The 17082-nt window shown below is 38.7% G+C and overlaps 1 protein-coding gene across 1 annotated transcript in view; it reads left to right on the forward strand.

Annotated features, from left to right (window-relative positions):
* The window catches only part of LOC105466692 (histone PARylation factor 1), a 32356-nt gene extending 16897 nt beyond the window's left edge, over positions 1-15459 (forward strand). Inside the window, exons 5-8 of the mRNA XM_011715780.2 lie at positions 5528-5678; positions 9800-9887; positions 13081-13253; positions 15223-15459. Of these exons, the coding sequence (XP_011714082.1) occupies positions 5528-5678; positions 9800-9887; positions 13081-13253; positions 15223-15354 (544 nt within the window). The 3' untranslated portion in view covers positions 15355-15459. The remainder of the gene's footprint in view (positions 1-5527; positions 5679-9799; positions 9888-13080; positions 13254-15222) is intronic.
* Positions 15460-17082: the final 1623 nt, after the last annotated feature.

The following is a 17082-nucleotide window of genomic DNA, read 5'->3' on the forward strand; positions in this document are numbered from 1 at the left end:
GGGTTCAAGACCAGCCTGGACAACATGGGGAAACCCCATCGCTACTAAAAATACAAAAATTAGCTGGGGGCATGGTGGCACACACCTGTAATCCCAGCTACTCAGGAGGCTGAGGCAGGAGGATCTCTTGAACACGGGAGGCAGAGGTTGCAGTGAGCCGAGATTGCGCCACTATATTCCAACCTGAGTGACAGAGTGAGACTCTGTCTCCATAAAAAACAAAGCAGATTTGAGGCAAGCCCATAATTGTAGATTTCTAGAGATAATTTCCATGACTTTTGCAGGTAGTCTTATCTATATTGTTATTTTGTCACTCTTCACCAAAAAATACACCTCTTATGTAACTATTTTACTTAAAATAATACTTGACCTCAGGTATTCCATGGCAACATGAACAGTTTTGTTAGACATCTGATTTTAAACGCTTGTTAAGAGTTCATTACTTGTGTACAGTTCAAACAGAAAGGCTTAATAGAGTAAAAAGAGGTGGTCATAAAATCCTTGGAAGGGTTGAGGGAGCAGGCTGAGCTTCCAGGAATGACAGTTGTGTGGCTTACAGTGGATTTTATGTCTCTGCCACCATCAAGAAGCTGGGAAATCGAGAACTGCTGCCACAATGAGTGGCTCTAGGACCACATTATCTTTGGTTTAATCTGGGCCAGGTAAATGGATGCCCTACCGTTTGCCTCTCAGCCCGCCTGAGGCTAAGAACCAGGTGCTGGGATCTCAGCTACAGCTGCTGCAGAACCCTCAGATGCCTCTACAGCTGTGCTCACTGATGGAGATCGTGGAAGCACAGCCTCCACCTGATATCTCTTCTGCCTCAGAGATTTTAAAGTATTGCAGCTGCTTGGAAGAAGCTAGGTCCCATGTGGAGCCTGAGCTAAAGAGTAGTAAGGGAAATGCAGCAAACTTTCATGGGAGGTGATTGGAATAGAGCTGAGTGAGCCAGTCTGCTATATCAGCCACAGACATGACTTGAAGCCATTTTACTTGTCAGCCGCTGTGTAGTTTGCATTGTAATGAAGAAAGCAAACTTTATCGCTTCAAATACAAGTAGATTATCTTTTCTTTGACCTCTTTTAGTCTCTTTCTTTGACTCTCTCTTTAAAGGGTTTTTGTTCCCTGGGATTTGATAATATAAATTTGCAGTAAAGCGAATTCAAACTAAATCAGCCTACTACAACCACTAGACTATGCTACGTTCATCCTGGTTTATCTACAGGGCAGCTACATTGTAGATGTCCAAAAATGTTCTTTCTTTTCTAATACCTCTCAGTTTCCTATAAAATGTTGCTTGGTATTTGTAATTTATAACTTCTTATAAACTCTTCAGATTTACCATTCAATTTAAATTGGTGCCATCTTTATTAGAAACTCCTGTTTTCTTGGTTGTTGTCTGTGTCTTGCACTAGCATGTAAGTTCCACGCGGGCAGAGGGTTTGTTTTGTGCACAGTATCTGCCCCATAGTAGATGCTCCATAAATATTAATTCTATAAATACCTTGGCATGTAGAAACACCTCATTTTTTCAGGCTGGGTAACATAGTGAGACTGTCTCTTTTTAAAAAGCAAGCCTAACTTTTCATTTGTATTATTAGTCATGTCTGAATCTTTTTTAAAAAGAAAGATAACATAGTAGTGGTCATCTACCATAACCCAAGACTCTTCTGGTATCTTTTTTTTTTTTTTTTAAGCTAATTGGAGAACACAGACAATGAAAAAGAAAAGAAAAATACATGGGCGATAATATTTATAATTTAGGTGAAGATCAGCAAGTGAGTATTTGAGGAACTACCTCCAATAATTTATCTCAAAAACAGGGGTAAAAAGTTACTTGAGATATAACTATTTTAGTATTTCTAAGTATAATAATGGTTTTAGTTTTTTGGGTACCACCTCCTTAAATCAGCTAATCAGAACACTTAATTTCTTTATATATTTTAAAATTTATTTTTATGGCAGACTGAGTAAGGTCTTTCAAGGCATACGTTTGATCAACACATTTTTATTGTCTTTAGTTGTTATTAAATCTTGTGTCTGCAAAATTTAATAGTAACTAAAGAAATGCAAATTAAGCCAGCAAAGATTTTTTTTAAAGGTTAAAGAATGGTCATAACCAATGATGGTTAGGGTATAAGAACCCTTACTGATGTGTTAATTGGTAAAACTTTTGTGGAAAGCAGTTTGAAAAATGTTTAAAAAACCATATTCTAAGATTTCTTGATAGGTGACATTGCCAGGTACTGTGTGAAGTACACATTTATACCCTTAACTTAGCAATTTCACTTCTAGCTATTTATTAAAGGGATTTTGGACAGGTACAGAAATGTGTGTACTTATTACAGATTGTTTATCAAATGAAAAATTGGCAACATATCCAGCAATAGGGAAGATTAGGTAAATGTAAACTATCCATATACTATAATACCTTGTTATTGATTTGTTGAATTTGTTATGAAGTGGGCAAATAACAATAGTGTAGAATGATTCCATTTCATACTGTCTAATGCATATGGAAGTAAACATAATTTTTAAATATCTTTGAACAACAAAATTAGGAATTTTTTTCTTTTTTTCCTTCTGCCTTATTTTTTTTCCTAAAATAGCTGAGGTAAATAGTTTTGACCTTGGGTCAGGGACCCTTAGGGTCAAAACTATTTGTAATAATAAAATGTTATTTTTGCACCAATGGCACAAAGGTAATGGTAGATAATACTGTTGTCACCTTGGCAGGAATCAAGATAGTGCCACCAGAGTAGCAGCAGTCGTTGCATTATTCACAGCAGGAACATGCAAATGCATTTAAAAATGTTTGTGATGGAGCCAGGCATGGTGGCTACTCAGGATGTTGAGGTGGGAGCATTGCTTGAGCCCAGGAGTTCAAGCTCATCCTAAGCGACATAGCAAGACCCTGTGCCTGAGAAAAGTCAGTGATGGAGTATACATGTATTAGATGTCTGCCACTGAGTACATCTCTTTAACATTCTGTGATGAAATAGGAAATACATAGAAAGCATTTCTCATACTGAAGTACTGTGGTTTGTCTCAAGGGGGAAAAAAAGCCCTTGTGTGATTGAGTTTTGAGATGAACTTTTCCCCACTTTTAGAAAGAGTGACTCATTGACAAACTCTGGTTATTTGGGTGTAGATACTGGCAGTAATTCTCCCAAATGAACCAAAGAAAACAACTGACTGACTATATTTTTTGCCAGTGATAAAATTCCAGGTTTCAAATAAAAATTCGATTGAGAAACTTATACTACTACTGTGAGCTCAATCGCTTTTTTTTCATAAAGTTATGTAATGGAGTGAATTCGGTATATAAGTTTCAACACTTCCATCTGTATACCTTAGTGAACCACTATTTCCAAAGGGCCATTGCATGATGCCATATAACATGCATAGGTACAAATTCGTTTGCATTAAATACATTCTAATGGGTTTAAAGTCACAGCACAAAATGTTCATGTTCATGGTTATGGCTTCAGTTGCACATTGCAGCTTATCTTTAAGCATCACACAGGAAAGTGTTAGAGTAGGTTTTGGTAGAGACAAAAACTTCCAGAGATAGTCATAATAATGTCATATGTATGGGAAGGCAGCTACCAAGTGCCTTCAGTAGTGGCGGAGGTAAAAGAGGATATTCTATGTGGGCTTTGATGGATGCCTAAGAACTTACTAGAAAGAATGGGAAGAAGGATGCTTTAGGTAAGGGAGCAGTATGTGTGTGAAAGTGTGGAAATACATGGCACAGGGTACTTGAATGGCTATATGCCATGCCATAGTGTTGAGGAAGACTGTAAAGATTGATTCACATGGGACTGATGTGATCAAATCCGCATTTTATGGTTGGTATAAACATACCTTCTAGACATACAGCTGGTGATAATTGAAGGTAAGATTTAGTGTAACTGTGCTGTAATCAGAGGTTAGATTTTGATGGCTTGGGTTTCTGTGGCATTTTAATCTACCAGTTCTACTGGCAACTCTACTGGTTTAATCTACTAGCTCTCTCAACTTGGGTAAGTTGATTATCCTCTGTGCCTTTTTTTTTTTCCCTGATAAGTACAATGAAGCTAAGACTAGCACCCACTATCAATGTTCTAAGCCCTTTGATAACAGTGTTGTGGGGAATACTACAAACTCAGATGTTGGCAGTGAATAGAAGTGAGTTTCTCCCTAGGAGTGTTACTCCCTCAGCTTTCTTCCTGGGGGTCTGGCACACCCTTCCCGCTCTTCATGTTACTCCTGACCTTTTACATTGATGGCAAAAAACCTGTTTATGATAAGATATAAAATTATTTCCATAAGTGGCGTTAACATGCTGTATATTCACATACTTTTGAAAACTACTTTGGTTTATGCTTTTGTATAAGCTTACAAAATAGCTTTGCTTTCCTTTTACGTTTTCTAAATTTTTCTCAACACAAACTTCAACATTTAAAAAAAAAAAAAAATCTATTGACCTTAAGTGTTATAATAGTGTCCTCTGTCTCTTTAAAACTGGAAAAGAAAAAAAAAAGGCCGGGCGCAGTGGCTCACGCCTGTAATCCCAGCACTTTGGCAGGCCAAGGCAGATGGATCACCCGAGGTCAGGAGTTCGGGACCAGCCTGGCCAACATGTTGAAAGCCTGTCTCCACTAAAAACACAAAAATTAGTTGAGCGTGGTGGCATGCACCTGTAATCCCAGCTACCTAGGAGGCTGAGGTAAGAGAATTGTTTGAACCCAGGAGGCAGAGGTTGCAGTGAGCTGAGACCCTGCCATTGCACTCCAGCCTGGGTAACAGGAATGAAACACCATCTCAAAAAAAAAAAAAAATTTTTATTTTTATTTTTTTATTTTTTATTTATTTTTTTTTTTTGAGACAGTCTTAGGCTGAAGTGCAGTGGCACGATCTCAGCTGACTGATTGGCTGCAACCTCCGCCTCCCAGGTTCAAGTGGTTCTCCTGGCCCAGCCTCCCAAGTAGCTGTGAATAGAGGTGTGTGCCACCATGCCTGGCTAATTTTTGTATTTTTAGTGGAGACAGCATTTTCCTATGTTGGCCAGGCTGGTCTCCAACTCCTGACCTTGAGTGATCCGCCCACCTTGGCCTCCCAAAGTGCTGGGGTTACAGGCATGAGCCACCACGCCCGGTCCCTGAAAAATTTTTTTGATATCTTTTTTTTCTGTTAGGTCAGACTTCTTCAAAGTAGTATGCCGTATCTTAATATCAAGTGATACAATTTAAAACTTGACTAATCTCAGCTTTGTAAATATCTTTATACTTTTATTGTAGACATTAGAGTACTAATATAAATTTGAATCACATTTGCTCTTTCTGTGACTGGCAGTTTTTTATGAATATTGCTTTTTCTCTTATTTGACAAAAACTATGAGGGATTTTGAGAGAAGTGTTGGGAATTATTCTGTGGACTTATTCTTGCATGGAATTTGACATTTTTAACTTGGCTAAACTTCCAAAGGTCTTTGTACTTAGTGCAGTGACCTGCCACGTAATGAGGACGTTTACTTCTTTTTCAGATTATTTTTGACGAAAAAACTTAAAGAAGTAACAGATAAAAAGAAAATCAATCTCTTGAAAAACATAGATGAAAAACTCACAGAAGCAGCCAGAGAATTGGGGTACTCGCTTGAACAGAGAACCATGAAGATGAAACAGAGAGATAAGAAAGTATGACTTCAGCCTGTTGGTCTCTGTTTTGTTATAGTGGATTTTTTTCCCCTCTCGATTCCTTCCCATCTCTACTTTCCCCTTCTCTTCCTAGCCCTGTCTTAAGAACTGGATGCTGTCCCCCAGGGGTGCTAGGAAGATGGCACTGAAATGGGGGTCAGATGGCTCCTTTGTGTTGGCACACTGAATTGCACAACTGGTGATAACACTGCTGTGGTATGCCAGTATTTACCACTCTTAATCTTGTTTATCAGTTAATCACTTCATAAAGTTAAGTGGAAGCTGCTTTGTACCTAATGAAATTTACATACATTTTCTCCAGTAAACGTGTTATATAAGCAGTGCTTCTTTCTTTTTCCTTATTAATCCTATCATTTCCTTTTGCGTCTCTCCTAATGCCTGTAGTGTGAGGGGAGTATTTTGTAAAGCAGCAAATACTTCTTAGTGTTGGATTCTTTTGGTTTTTCAGCTATAGATTTCAGAGTAAGTTAATGACAAGCAGATTTCTGGTTTGGAGTAAATGAGAATTCTATAGGAGTTTGGTCTTACGGCCTCTGGTGAAGAAAAACATTTGTCACTGGAATGAGGGCTCCCAAGTCTCCTCTAGCCTCTCACCGTTTGTCCGCCCTTGCTGGTTCATCTGAATGTTCTAAGCTAAATGGAGAACTTGTTATTCCTTAATAAACTAGCACTGGTAATGTAGTACCTTAGTGTACTTAGGTTTTAAATCCTACTTCAGTTCCTTCTCTGATCTTGATTCAGCTGCAAGGGTTATATTCTGATAAGCTCTAGGCACTCTTCAGTCCTATAGACTGGAAAGTTTCTTAAAACGTACATTTTAATGAAACCCATTACAACATGGCATTTTCAAAAAAGGTTTTATATTGCTCTTCACCTTTCTAGTTATCATAGGAAGCTTCTCCCACTTTGTGACTGAGAGGAAGGGTAGTTGTAACCTAGTTAATGTATTCCTAATTTGTTTTGACTGAAGTCTGAGCATCCATACACATAATCGCTGTTAGCAAATTATTTAATCAGTCTTTTTTTATTTTTCTACCACAAGCTATACTTTCTTTCAGAGGAGATTTTCTTAATTCTTTTCCATAAATAAGATATGATTAAGTTTGAAATTTCTTAGATATTTTTGTCCTAGACCCCTCCCCCATGAAGTTTCATTTTAGTATTTGTTTTTTATACAAAACAGCTGGTAAAAACAAAGACAAAAAAGAACTTACAAGACAATCATGTTTTTAATCCTCCCCTGTTGATGATTATGCTTTCAAACCCTTTTCTGTTATATGTAAGGTTGTTCTTTTATTGTTTTTGTGAGCTCTTCATTGAATTCATATTTTTCTACTGAAGAATTCAATTCCACTAGTATATGTGAGTGGCTTTGTTCTTCTGTGTGAGCGTAAGAATGTATCCACTCTAGTATGATACAGCACTGTGCAGCACACTAGAAATCAGTGTTTTTATACTGACAGTAACTTAGAGCGTAGTTTGGAATGCAGAGTCTTTATGAGTTATATCATTTGACTCTCTACAACAAATCTGCAAAGTTAGAATTATCCTATTTTATAGATGAGTACATTGAAGGTTATAGAGGTTTTGTGTCTTGTCCAAAATCTTAAATGACACATGTAAAACCCAACTTCATATTTTCCATATTTAGCATTCTTTCCACCCCATCTTCTTACTAATTGGCTCTCTGCCACTTCACCTTTTCCATACCTAGATTTCTTCATAAGGAACATTGGTTAAATGATGCTTAAAATGACGGTGTGGCACTCCATCCACCTGTGATCCGATGCTTCAGGATGCCACCCACCCCTATACAGTTTTTCTAAATTTGTAATCTTATTCTTCTTAATTTCTTAATAAAATTATGATTCTGTTGACTTCTTAATTGATACCTCTTTATGGACAATTAGTACAGGTAATCATCTGTGAAAAATCTGAACATAGACCGTCATTCTTACTGTATGTTGGGCAGCCTGAGTTGGCAACTATAGCACTGCTGTCTTTTTCTTTCATTGTCACTGCTTTATGTCTTGCTTTTTACACTTATGAATATGGTATGTTTATCATTTCATATTGCCAATTTAAGATCTACCTCATAATTTTGAGTGGCTGCAGAATACTGTGCTTAGGTGTTCAAAGTCTGGGTTGCTTAAGATTTTTCACAAATACAGTCCTGCCATAGATATCCTTTTATACCTTCAGTCTCATACTTATCTGGTTATTTTTTTAGAAGAAATTCCTAGATATAGTATTGCCAGGTCCAAAGTAGTTCGTGTGTGTGTATGTGTGTTTATAGTTTTTCTTTGCTTGTTTCTCATTTTGTGGGGTTTTCTTCAGTCTTTTTAGTTTTTTCCATGCTGGTAGGTATAAAATTTTGCACTGTTTTAATTAAAATTTCTTTAATTATAAAGGACATTAAATACTTTTCACTTCTCTGTTGGCCATTGTAATTTTTTTTTTCTTTTTTTTCTTTTTTTTTTTTTTTTTTTTTTTGATACGGAGTCTCGCTCTGTCGCCCAGCCCAGGCTGGAGTGCAGTGGCGCGATCTCGGCTCACTGCAAGCTCCGCCTCCCGGGTTCACGCCATTCTCCTGCCTCAGCCTCCCGAGTAGCTGGGACTACAGGCGCCCACAACCGCGCCCGGCTAATTTTTTGTATTTTTTTAGTAGAGACGGGGTTTCACCGTGGTCTCGATCTCCTGACCTTGTGATCCGCCCGCCTCGGCCTCCCAAAGTGCTGGGATTACAGGCGTGAGCCACCGCGCCCGGCCTGTAATTTTTTTTTTTCAACTGCCTGAACTCTGCCCATTTCTCTATAGGGTTAGAATGAGTCTTTTTCTTACATGTGTTCTAATTTGGATGTTAGTCTTTTCCTTGGTTAGACTCCCTTATAGTTTAAAGACATTAATTTTTATCTACTGTTACATTTTACAGATATATTTTATCAGCTAGTCTGTTTTGTGTACTTGATTTCACTGGATAGACTTTTTATTTTTACATAGTCAACTCTTCTCTATCACAAAATTATTTTTTTAAATTTACCTTCTAGTAGTTTTATGGTTTTATTTTTACATTTAATTCTGAAATCCAGCTGCAGATTATCTCGATAGAAAGATTAAGATAGAAGACAATTACTTCATTTTTTTCCCAAGTGGTAAGCAGTTCTCTGATAACTTCCTTTGAATAATCTACCCTTTCTGGCAGCTTAATATAGGATAATGAAAAAAGCAAGAGACTGGGAGAATAGGGAGATGAGAGAGAAAAAATCTTTACGATATAGAGACTTAGGTGAGAGGCCTTTAAAATTGGAGTTTGGTTTTTGGGTTGTGTCCTTCCTCTGCCTTGGAAACATTTCACTGAATTGCACAAAGAAGTGGAATATTTGTACAAATGTTTTGCTAAGGAAAGACCTAAAAATAATGCCACTAACATGAGCTACAGGAAGAATGGAAACTGGAAGGGTTATGGTGGTAGTTGTAGTTGGGCCTGTTTTTGTCTTTGAAGACTACCACTTAATGAAAGCTCACTGGTTATGTGATTTGCCTCCTTAAAGGACACCACAAACCTAGAAGCTGCCCTACTTTTGGGAAGTTTGCAAACAAGCCTAAATATTCCAGGTAAAAATAGGGGGGTCTGAATTTGGCAGGATGGATGAGAGGAGTCCTGTCCTATCATGTCTTCTTGCTGACAAAAACTGTTTGTTACTCTTTTTCTTTTAGACGCAGGTTCCTCTGTGCTTTCTGCCAAGAAAGTACTTTGACCTTAGAGGAAACTGGTATTTTGGCTTGCCTTCTAGGATGTATTGGGTTCTTCCTTAACAAATCAGGATGCAGACTTCCAAGTGACTGGCACAATTAAGAAAAGCCAATTATTTCACAGTTCTGTGGTTACTTCAAGTGTTTAACTTTTAGCTACTTTTCAAGAAAAAAATAGTGTTAAATTTTTACCCTGGAGTTCAAATTTACTGAAATAAAATGTCATTGAATGTTACATTTTGGCAGTAATGTTGAGGGTTATGTATTTGGGTTTGTTTTTTTTTTTTTTTTTTTTTTTTTTGATGTCTACTTACCATGATTACATTTTATTCTTTTCTTTAACGTAGGTTGTGACAAAGACCTTTCATGGTGCAGGCTTGGTTGTTCCAGTAGATAAAAATGATGTTGGGTACCGAGAGCTCCCTGAAACAGATGGTAATGTATTTCATATGTAAACATGTGCATATATGTTAATGCATGTGGAGGAAGGTTTTGCTTATATTGGGAAGAAGATATGTCCATATACATTTTGTGACACAGTCACTAGACCTTAGTAATAAAGAGTAAGCTTAGGTTTTAGAGTCTGTCATTCCTGAATTAAAACCGAGTTTATAGCTGTGTGGCCTGGAACAAATTACTTAATCCTGTGAAACTTTGTCTTTTTCATCTGTAAAAATGAAGTTAATCGTATGCACTTCATAAAGGAATTTGGGGCATAAACAAGTATTAAGGTACTTGGCAAAATGCTTGCCTCAGTGCTCAAAATTTGGTAGTTATTTTTAAGAATTTAAGTAATTTTAACCGGTTGCCTACTTCCTGGGAACTATTTCCTAACCTTTGACGTTACAGTCAACTTGCAAAATAGTAATTATTGAAATTGTGTGTGTTTTTATGGTTCTTTGTGAACATTTTTTCATCGGCATATAAAAGTGATTTAGCTTTCAGAAGCCCAAGATCCTGAACGACTTCATCTATAAGTATAAAAACACTTTCAAAATGGACCACTGCACATAACGTAGTTATTGCTACACTGAACATCCAGAATTAAAATTGCTTCTCAACTCTTTTCCCCTCGTCTCCATTCCCTTATTGTGAACAGCCCTTCTGGTATTCCTTTATTGATCATCCTCTTCTGGGAGGATAAAACTTAAAGGGAAATCAAACTTAGCACCTTCTCAAGGAACCACGTATTCCTGCCTAACGCACGTATTTGGCCACCTATTTTTCAGAACAGAACTAACTAGCCTTGGTAGTTACCAGTCTCTGGGGCTGTGACCTGGACATCTGCATTTAAACCAGTTCTCTAAAGCAGTTCTTCTCAAACTTTACTGTGCAGCGTCTCCAGCCAGTAGATACAGATGTCTTAGATGGCAGCTATTCATATGGACCTGTTTTCGCTGTACCCCTGCCTCTTAGAGGAGTGTCATAGGGAAGATGAATGTGGCTGAGCTGTCCAGTGTGATGACCACTGAGTGCCTCACATGTGGCGACTGCAACAAAATTTGTAACTTGTATTTATTTATTTTTTATTTTATTTGTGTGTGTGTGTGTGCGTGACAGGGTCTCACTCTGTCACCCAGGATGGAGCACAGTGGTGCAATTACCCTATCTCGGCCTCCCGAGTAGCTGGGACTACAGGTGTGCACCATCATGCCTGGCTAATTGGTGTTTTTTTGGTTTTGTTTTGTTTTGTCCTGCAGAGACAGGGTCTCACTCTGTTGCCCATGCTGGTCTCGAACTCCTGGGCTCACGTGATCAACCCACCTCGGCTTCCCAAAGTGTTGGGATTATAGGTGTGAGCCACTGTACCTGGCCTGTAATTTTTATTAGTTTAAGTTTAATATAATTTTAATTAGTTTAAGTTTGTAAATTAAAATAGGATTAAATATTTGTTACATTGATTATATGTTGACGTAATACTACTTTGGAAATACGGGTTAAATAAAATATCTTAATTTCACCTGTTTTTTTGTTATTTTTTGTTAACTCCTCCTCCTGCCCCACCTGTTTCTTTTTTCATGTGGATACTGAAAAAAATGTGTAGCCCACATTGTATTTCTCTTAGACAGGTTGATCTGTCCTATATATCTTCCCTGAAGCCAGAGGCAATTAGTCTCTGATGGGACCAGTGTGGGCCCTAGCTACTGGTCAGCCTTCTGCTTCTACACTAAGTCATCTTCTCTTCATGTCTGTCCTTAGAGAGAGCTTTAAAAAGCATGATTACTGTCTCTTTTGGGAAAGGTTGAACACATTTGTTGTAGAGATGGGCAGTCTCTAAAACTTTTGGGGTGATGGATGTTAAATTGTAGTGCCCGGGAGTAAAGCCTGTTACCCCACTGTAGTTGTGGTTCTGGGGTTTTATATCCAAGTCTAATATTCTAGCCATTAGATCCTTCTGTATTTAATTAGTTTTGAAGTGTAGCAAAACATAAAAGTGAAGGACCTAATCTTCTTGCTCTTGCCTAGTGTCGTTTGCCAGGAGGTATAATTGACCGTTTGTTAACGTCACAATGATGAGCAAATCACAACTAAGTTTGTTCTTAACCCTTTGAAGCTTCTCACAATAACGCTTTTCTTCTTTCTTTTCTTTCTTTCTCCACTTTGTCGTTTTTCTCCTCATTGTCGTCTTTCTCCTCTTTTCTCATCTTTCCTCTCTTTTCTTTTTTCACTCTTGTCGACCAGGCTGGAGTGCCATGACAGGGTCTCAGCTCACTGGAACCTCTGCCTCCCGGGTTCAAGTGATTCCCCTGCCTCAGCCTCCTGAGTGGCTGGGAATACAGGCGCCCGCCACCATGCCCAGCTAATTTTTGTATTTTTAGTAGAGAAAGAGTTTCAACCATGTTGATCAGGCTGGTCTTGAACTCCTGACCTCAAGTGATCTACCTGCCTTGGCTTCCCAAAGTGTTGGGATTATAGGCGTGAGCCACCGTGCCCAGCTGAGGGCACTGTTTTTCATACTTGGTTTTCTGACCGTAGACTGCATACTACTATCCGAAGTAAGAAGAGTTTCCTGCCTAATTTGCCAACTCCTGGACTAGTCTGCTGAAAAGTTATGTAAACTCATGATCTACTCATGGAATAGACTTTTAAAAAAATCATGACTAGCTGGGCGCGGTGGCTCACACCTGTAATCCCAGCACTTTGGGAGGCTAAGGCAGGCAGCTCATGAGGTCAAGAGACTGAGACCATCCTGACCAACATGGTGAAACCCTGTCTCTACTGAAAATACAGAAATTAGCCACGTGTGGTGGTGTGCACCTGTAGTCCCAGCTACTTGGGAGGCTGAGGCAGGAGAAATGCTTCAACCTGGAAGGCAGAGGTTGCAGTGAGCCAAGATTGTGCCACTGCACTCCAGCCTGGCGAGTTCATGACTGGCACTAAATCCTGTGAAATAGTCGCTAATAAAGAAATGCTAGTTAACCTGTTTTTAAGCTTGAATCCTAAGTAGAAAAATTACCAAATTGCCATTCTAAATTAAAGTGCTGCAGATTACTACCCAAGGTGGCACAAGTTGTACTAGTATAAAAAGTCTTAAGAGGAAAAACCGTCTTTATAGTCTTCTTACCTTTGAAGACTGATTCGTTTTCTAACTGTGTAGATAATCTTTTATATCATTGATTTCTTTCAGCTGACCTCAAGAGAATTTGCAAGGCAATAGTTGAGGCTGCAAGTGACGAGGAGAGACTAAAAGCTTTTGCTCCCATTCAGGAAATGATGACTTTTGTGCAATTTGCTAATGATGAATGTGATTATGGCATGGGGCTTGAATTGGGAATGGACCTCTTTTGCTATGGCTCACATGTGAGTAAAAGAATCCTCCACCTGGTACCCACTGCCACATCTCCCTCCTGTCCTTGCGACATACATCCACACATGAATACATGCACATTTATACCCCCAAATTCCAGCAGAGGTAAGATAGGGATTCAGCTTGTATTTCAAAATGAAGGTTTTAAAGTGATTTTTTTAAAAGTAGATGTCCAAAAAATGTTTTAAATTCATCTTCTATTCTGGCAAAGGTGAATAACCAAGATTATTTGCCTTCATGCTTACATTAAAGTGAATTTACTTATTAGACACATTATAGGGACGTGCCTTCTTGCTGTGTGTACACGTTTGGGGCTAGGTATGGGGGTGTATGCACACACCTTAGGCTCCATTTCGTTTCCACTGTGGTGGGGATATTTGTTATTGTGCTTAAGTTCTTAGATGAAAAATACACTTTAAATTATTTAAGCTTTATAAGAGATGCTGTTTTACCATTAACTAATTGTTCATTAAATAAGAAAATTTTACTTAATACCTAAACCAGTGCTTACTCAACCATAGTTGCCTGAAGGTCAAAGAGGCAATAAGGTGTAGCGGGCATGTCATGTTTCTGGGGCCAGACTGGTTGTAAATCACGTCTTCCCAGTGTGTAAGATGGGGCAAGCTTGCCAACATCTTTGTATCTGTTTCTTTACCTATAAGATATGTCTGCACACGTGCACGAGTGCACACCCATCCGCAGATCATTTAATTCTCATTTAACCTACTTTGTAACCAAGTCACAGAGAGGCAAAGCATCTTGCCCAGGTTCACACAAGCAGTCTGGTTCCAGAGTCAGTGCCTAAATCAGTGCAGTAATTCCCAGACTGTAAAATGCATGTGACTCACCTGCAGACACTGTTAAAATGCACTCTATCGGTAGGTCTGGGATGAGATCTGAGACTGCCATCCTCCCAGGTGACGGTCATGCTGCTGCTCTACAGACCACACTGAGAGGAGCAAAACTAAACCAGTAGCTCTCCAACTTTAGCATGCATCAGCGTCACTGGGAAGGCTTGTCCAAACGCACACTGGCGCTCTCCCCACCCTCCCCAAGTTTGATTGAGTTCTAGGGTGGGTCCTGAGAATTTGCATTTCCAGCAAGTTACCAAGTGAAGTTGATGCTCCTGGTCAGGGGTGTAATTTTGAGAACCCTGCTATAAACCATATTATACTACTTTTCTTTGCCCACCTCATAGATAGTTATCAGTAAAACTAATCAAAATGTTTAACAGCCAGAATGACAGTCATTGACCAGTCCAAATAGTACTTGACCTAGAGAGGCCCTAGCCATAAATAAGTAGAGCCATAAGATGTGAACCAGTGAATAGCAAACTCGATTGTTGTGAGAATGAAATAACGTGTATGAGTTATAAAAAGGTTTAGCACAGTACTTACCACATATTAAGGGCTAAATGTTTATTATGATCAGCAAAATGGTGGTATATGTAGATAATAGCAGTAATCTAAAATCTTTTGATAAGCCTAAGGCAGTGACTTTTAACAGGGATTGGGAGGCGGTACATGTTAGGGATGGGGGAGAGAAGGAATTTGAGGATAAAGGCAATATGATCTGAAAACTCACTTTCAGCATAGCTATTCTTACAGAATTAATAGGGGAAATAAAGCTTAAACTTTTGACTGGGAATACACCAGAGAGAATAAAAGTATTTGTGGGCATTGTTTGGGGTGAGAAAAAGTTGATAAAACCTGAGGGAATAAGGAAGCTCAGATTTAATTTGGTTTTCTTAATTTTCAAGGTATGCCTCATCTGGAGCAACAAGACTGCTTCTTAGAATGGCAGGCGCCTATCCTGAAATTATGTTCACTAACCACTTGAAGGTGTAGCTAAAATGATTTTGGAAGCAGCCTTTGTTAAACAAGTGCTTTGTTGATATATTTTCTGCTACTTATTAGGATATCTGCTATATTCTCTATTTAATGTTCTATTTTTATTTTTCAGTATTTTCATAAAGTTGCTGGCCAGCTGTTACCTCTTGCATATAATCTGTTGAAGAGGAATCTGTTTGCAGAAATTATTGAGGATCATCTGGCAAACAGAAGTAAAGAGAACATAGACCAACTTGCTGCATGAGTAAGGTGGCTTTGATTGGTGTACAATATTTCAAAGGACTAGTATCAAACTTGTGATTTTTGTTTTGTTTTTAAGGAATACAAAAAATAAACATTTACTAAAAACGTTTATAAGGTTCTTCTGCCTGGTTTTCCTTGTTTAATGTGCAAGCAAATGGCAGTCAAATAATCTAAATGGTGACCTAATCACATTTTGGAGGACAACTAAAGTCACCCTCTGATATGTCACAGGAAGCCGCTGTCTAATGCCTCTGGCTAACTAGACCATCCTTACAGAATCCTGTTTCAATATTTATCATATGGGCAACTAAGAATATTTCTTCTGAGTCTTGAGTTAATAGCTATAACTTTAAGGATTGGGTTTATGGCAGGTGAGGAGTGGAACAAAAGGAAACTTAGAAGGAAACTCATGACACTGTGATCAACACTCCCAGGGTGCCTGACCCCGACCTACCCAAACTGCATTTTGGGTAGTAGTTCCAGGTGACTCCCAGCAAGTAGTCCAGTTATCCCATTATGTATATTATTTTAAATCTTCTCTTGATTCAGTCTGTCATTTACTAATATAGCCTAGTATATTGATACATAGTATATCGTTTTAGTATAAGATAGTAATCAGTATACCATTAAAGTTTTTCATTGCAAATGATTTCACTGGATTTTTAGTACGAATCTGTGGATAGCTGTGTTTTACTAGATCCAGATTTTCCTTCAACCTGATGATATGTCCTTCACCTTAAAAGCAGAGGGCAGGGCCGGGCGCGGTGGTTCATGCCTGTAATCCCAGCACTTTGGGAGGCTGAGGTGGGCCGATCTCCTGAGGTCTGAAGTTCATGACTAGCCCGGCTAACATGGTGAAACCCTATCTCTACTAAATATACAAAATTAGCTGGGTGTGGCAGTGCATGCCGTAATCCCAGCTACTTGGGAGGCTGAGGCAGGAGAATAGCTTGAACTCAGGAGGTGGAGGTTGCAGTAAGCAAGATCCCACCATTGCACTCGGCCTGGGCAACAAGAGCGAGACTCCGTCTCAAAAAAAAAAAAAGGTAGAGGGCAGACCATGAAATGCAGAATAGCAAACTTCCTGGATGGGGCTGAGGAGCGTATAAGCTTTTTTCCCCTTTCTATGAAGTTCAAATTGAAAAAGCACCATCCCCCCCACCCCAGGCCATCTAGTTAAACCTCCACATTGTGTAAGATTGATGTGATTTACTCAAATAACTTCTTGACTAGCCAGTAGTTCTCCAAAGTTCTTACTGTCAGCTATCCCCTTAAAATATATTTGAGGTACTTATTTATATAAGGGTATGAGTAGACTATTAAAAGACAACACTTAGAATTTTAAATATAAGTAGCATTCCTCATCTCCCCAATTAGGCTGCAAGCTTCTTAAGGGCATATATTTTATGGATGTATATCCCCGTCAGTAACACAAACCTTTGGAATTGCACTTACTGAATAAAATGACCCTGTCACATGTTCTTAAGTGCCAGATAGAATCAAACTGGCAAGAGCTGGGAAACTGATAAGATGCCTGGGGTTAAAGATTCTTGACTTCTCAGACAAATAGTCTTCTGGGGTCAAAAATCTCTGCCACAACCAAAATCTGTTCCTTTCTGCCAATGGCTCATGCTGCCTTTGGAGGCAGGTAGGATGCTTTCTTCAAGGTAGGTATCTTTTGTATAATATCTTAACCAAAATGAAACTGAAAAGATCTGCAGCTTCCCTT

The sequence above is a fragment of the Macaca nemestrina genome, chromosome 3 (assembly GCF_043159975.1).
Source record: "Macaca nemestrina isolate mMacNem1 chromosome 3, mMacNem.hap1, whole genome shotgun sequence".
Taxonomy (NCBI): Eukaryota; Metazoa; Chordata; class Mammalia; order Primates; family Cercopithecidae; genus Macaca; species Macaca nemestrina.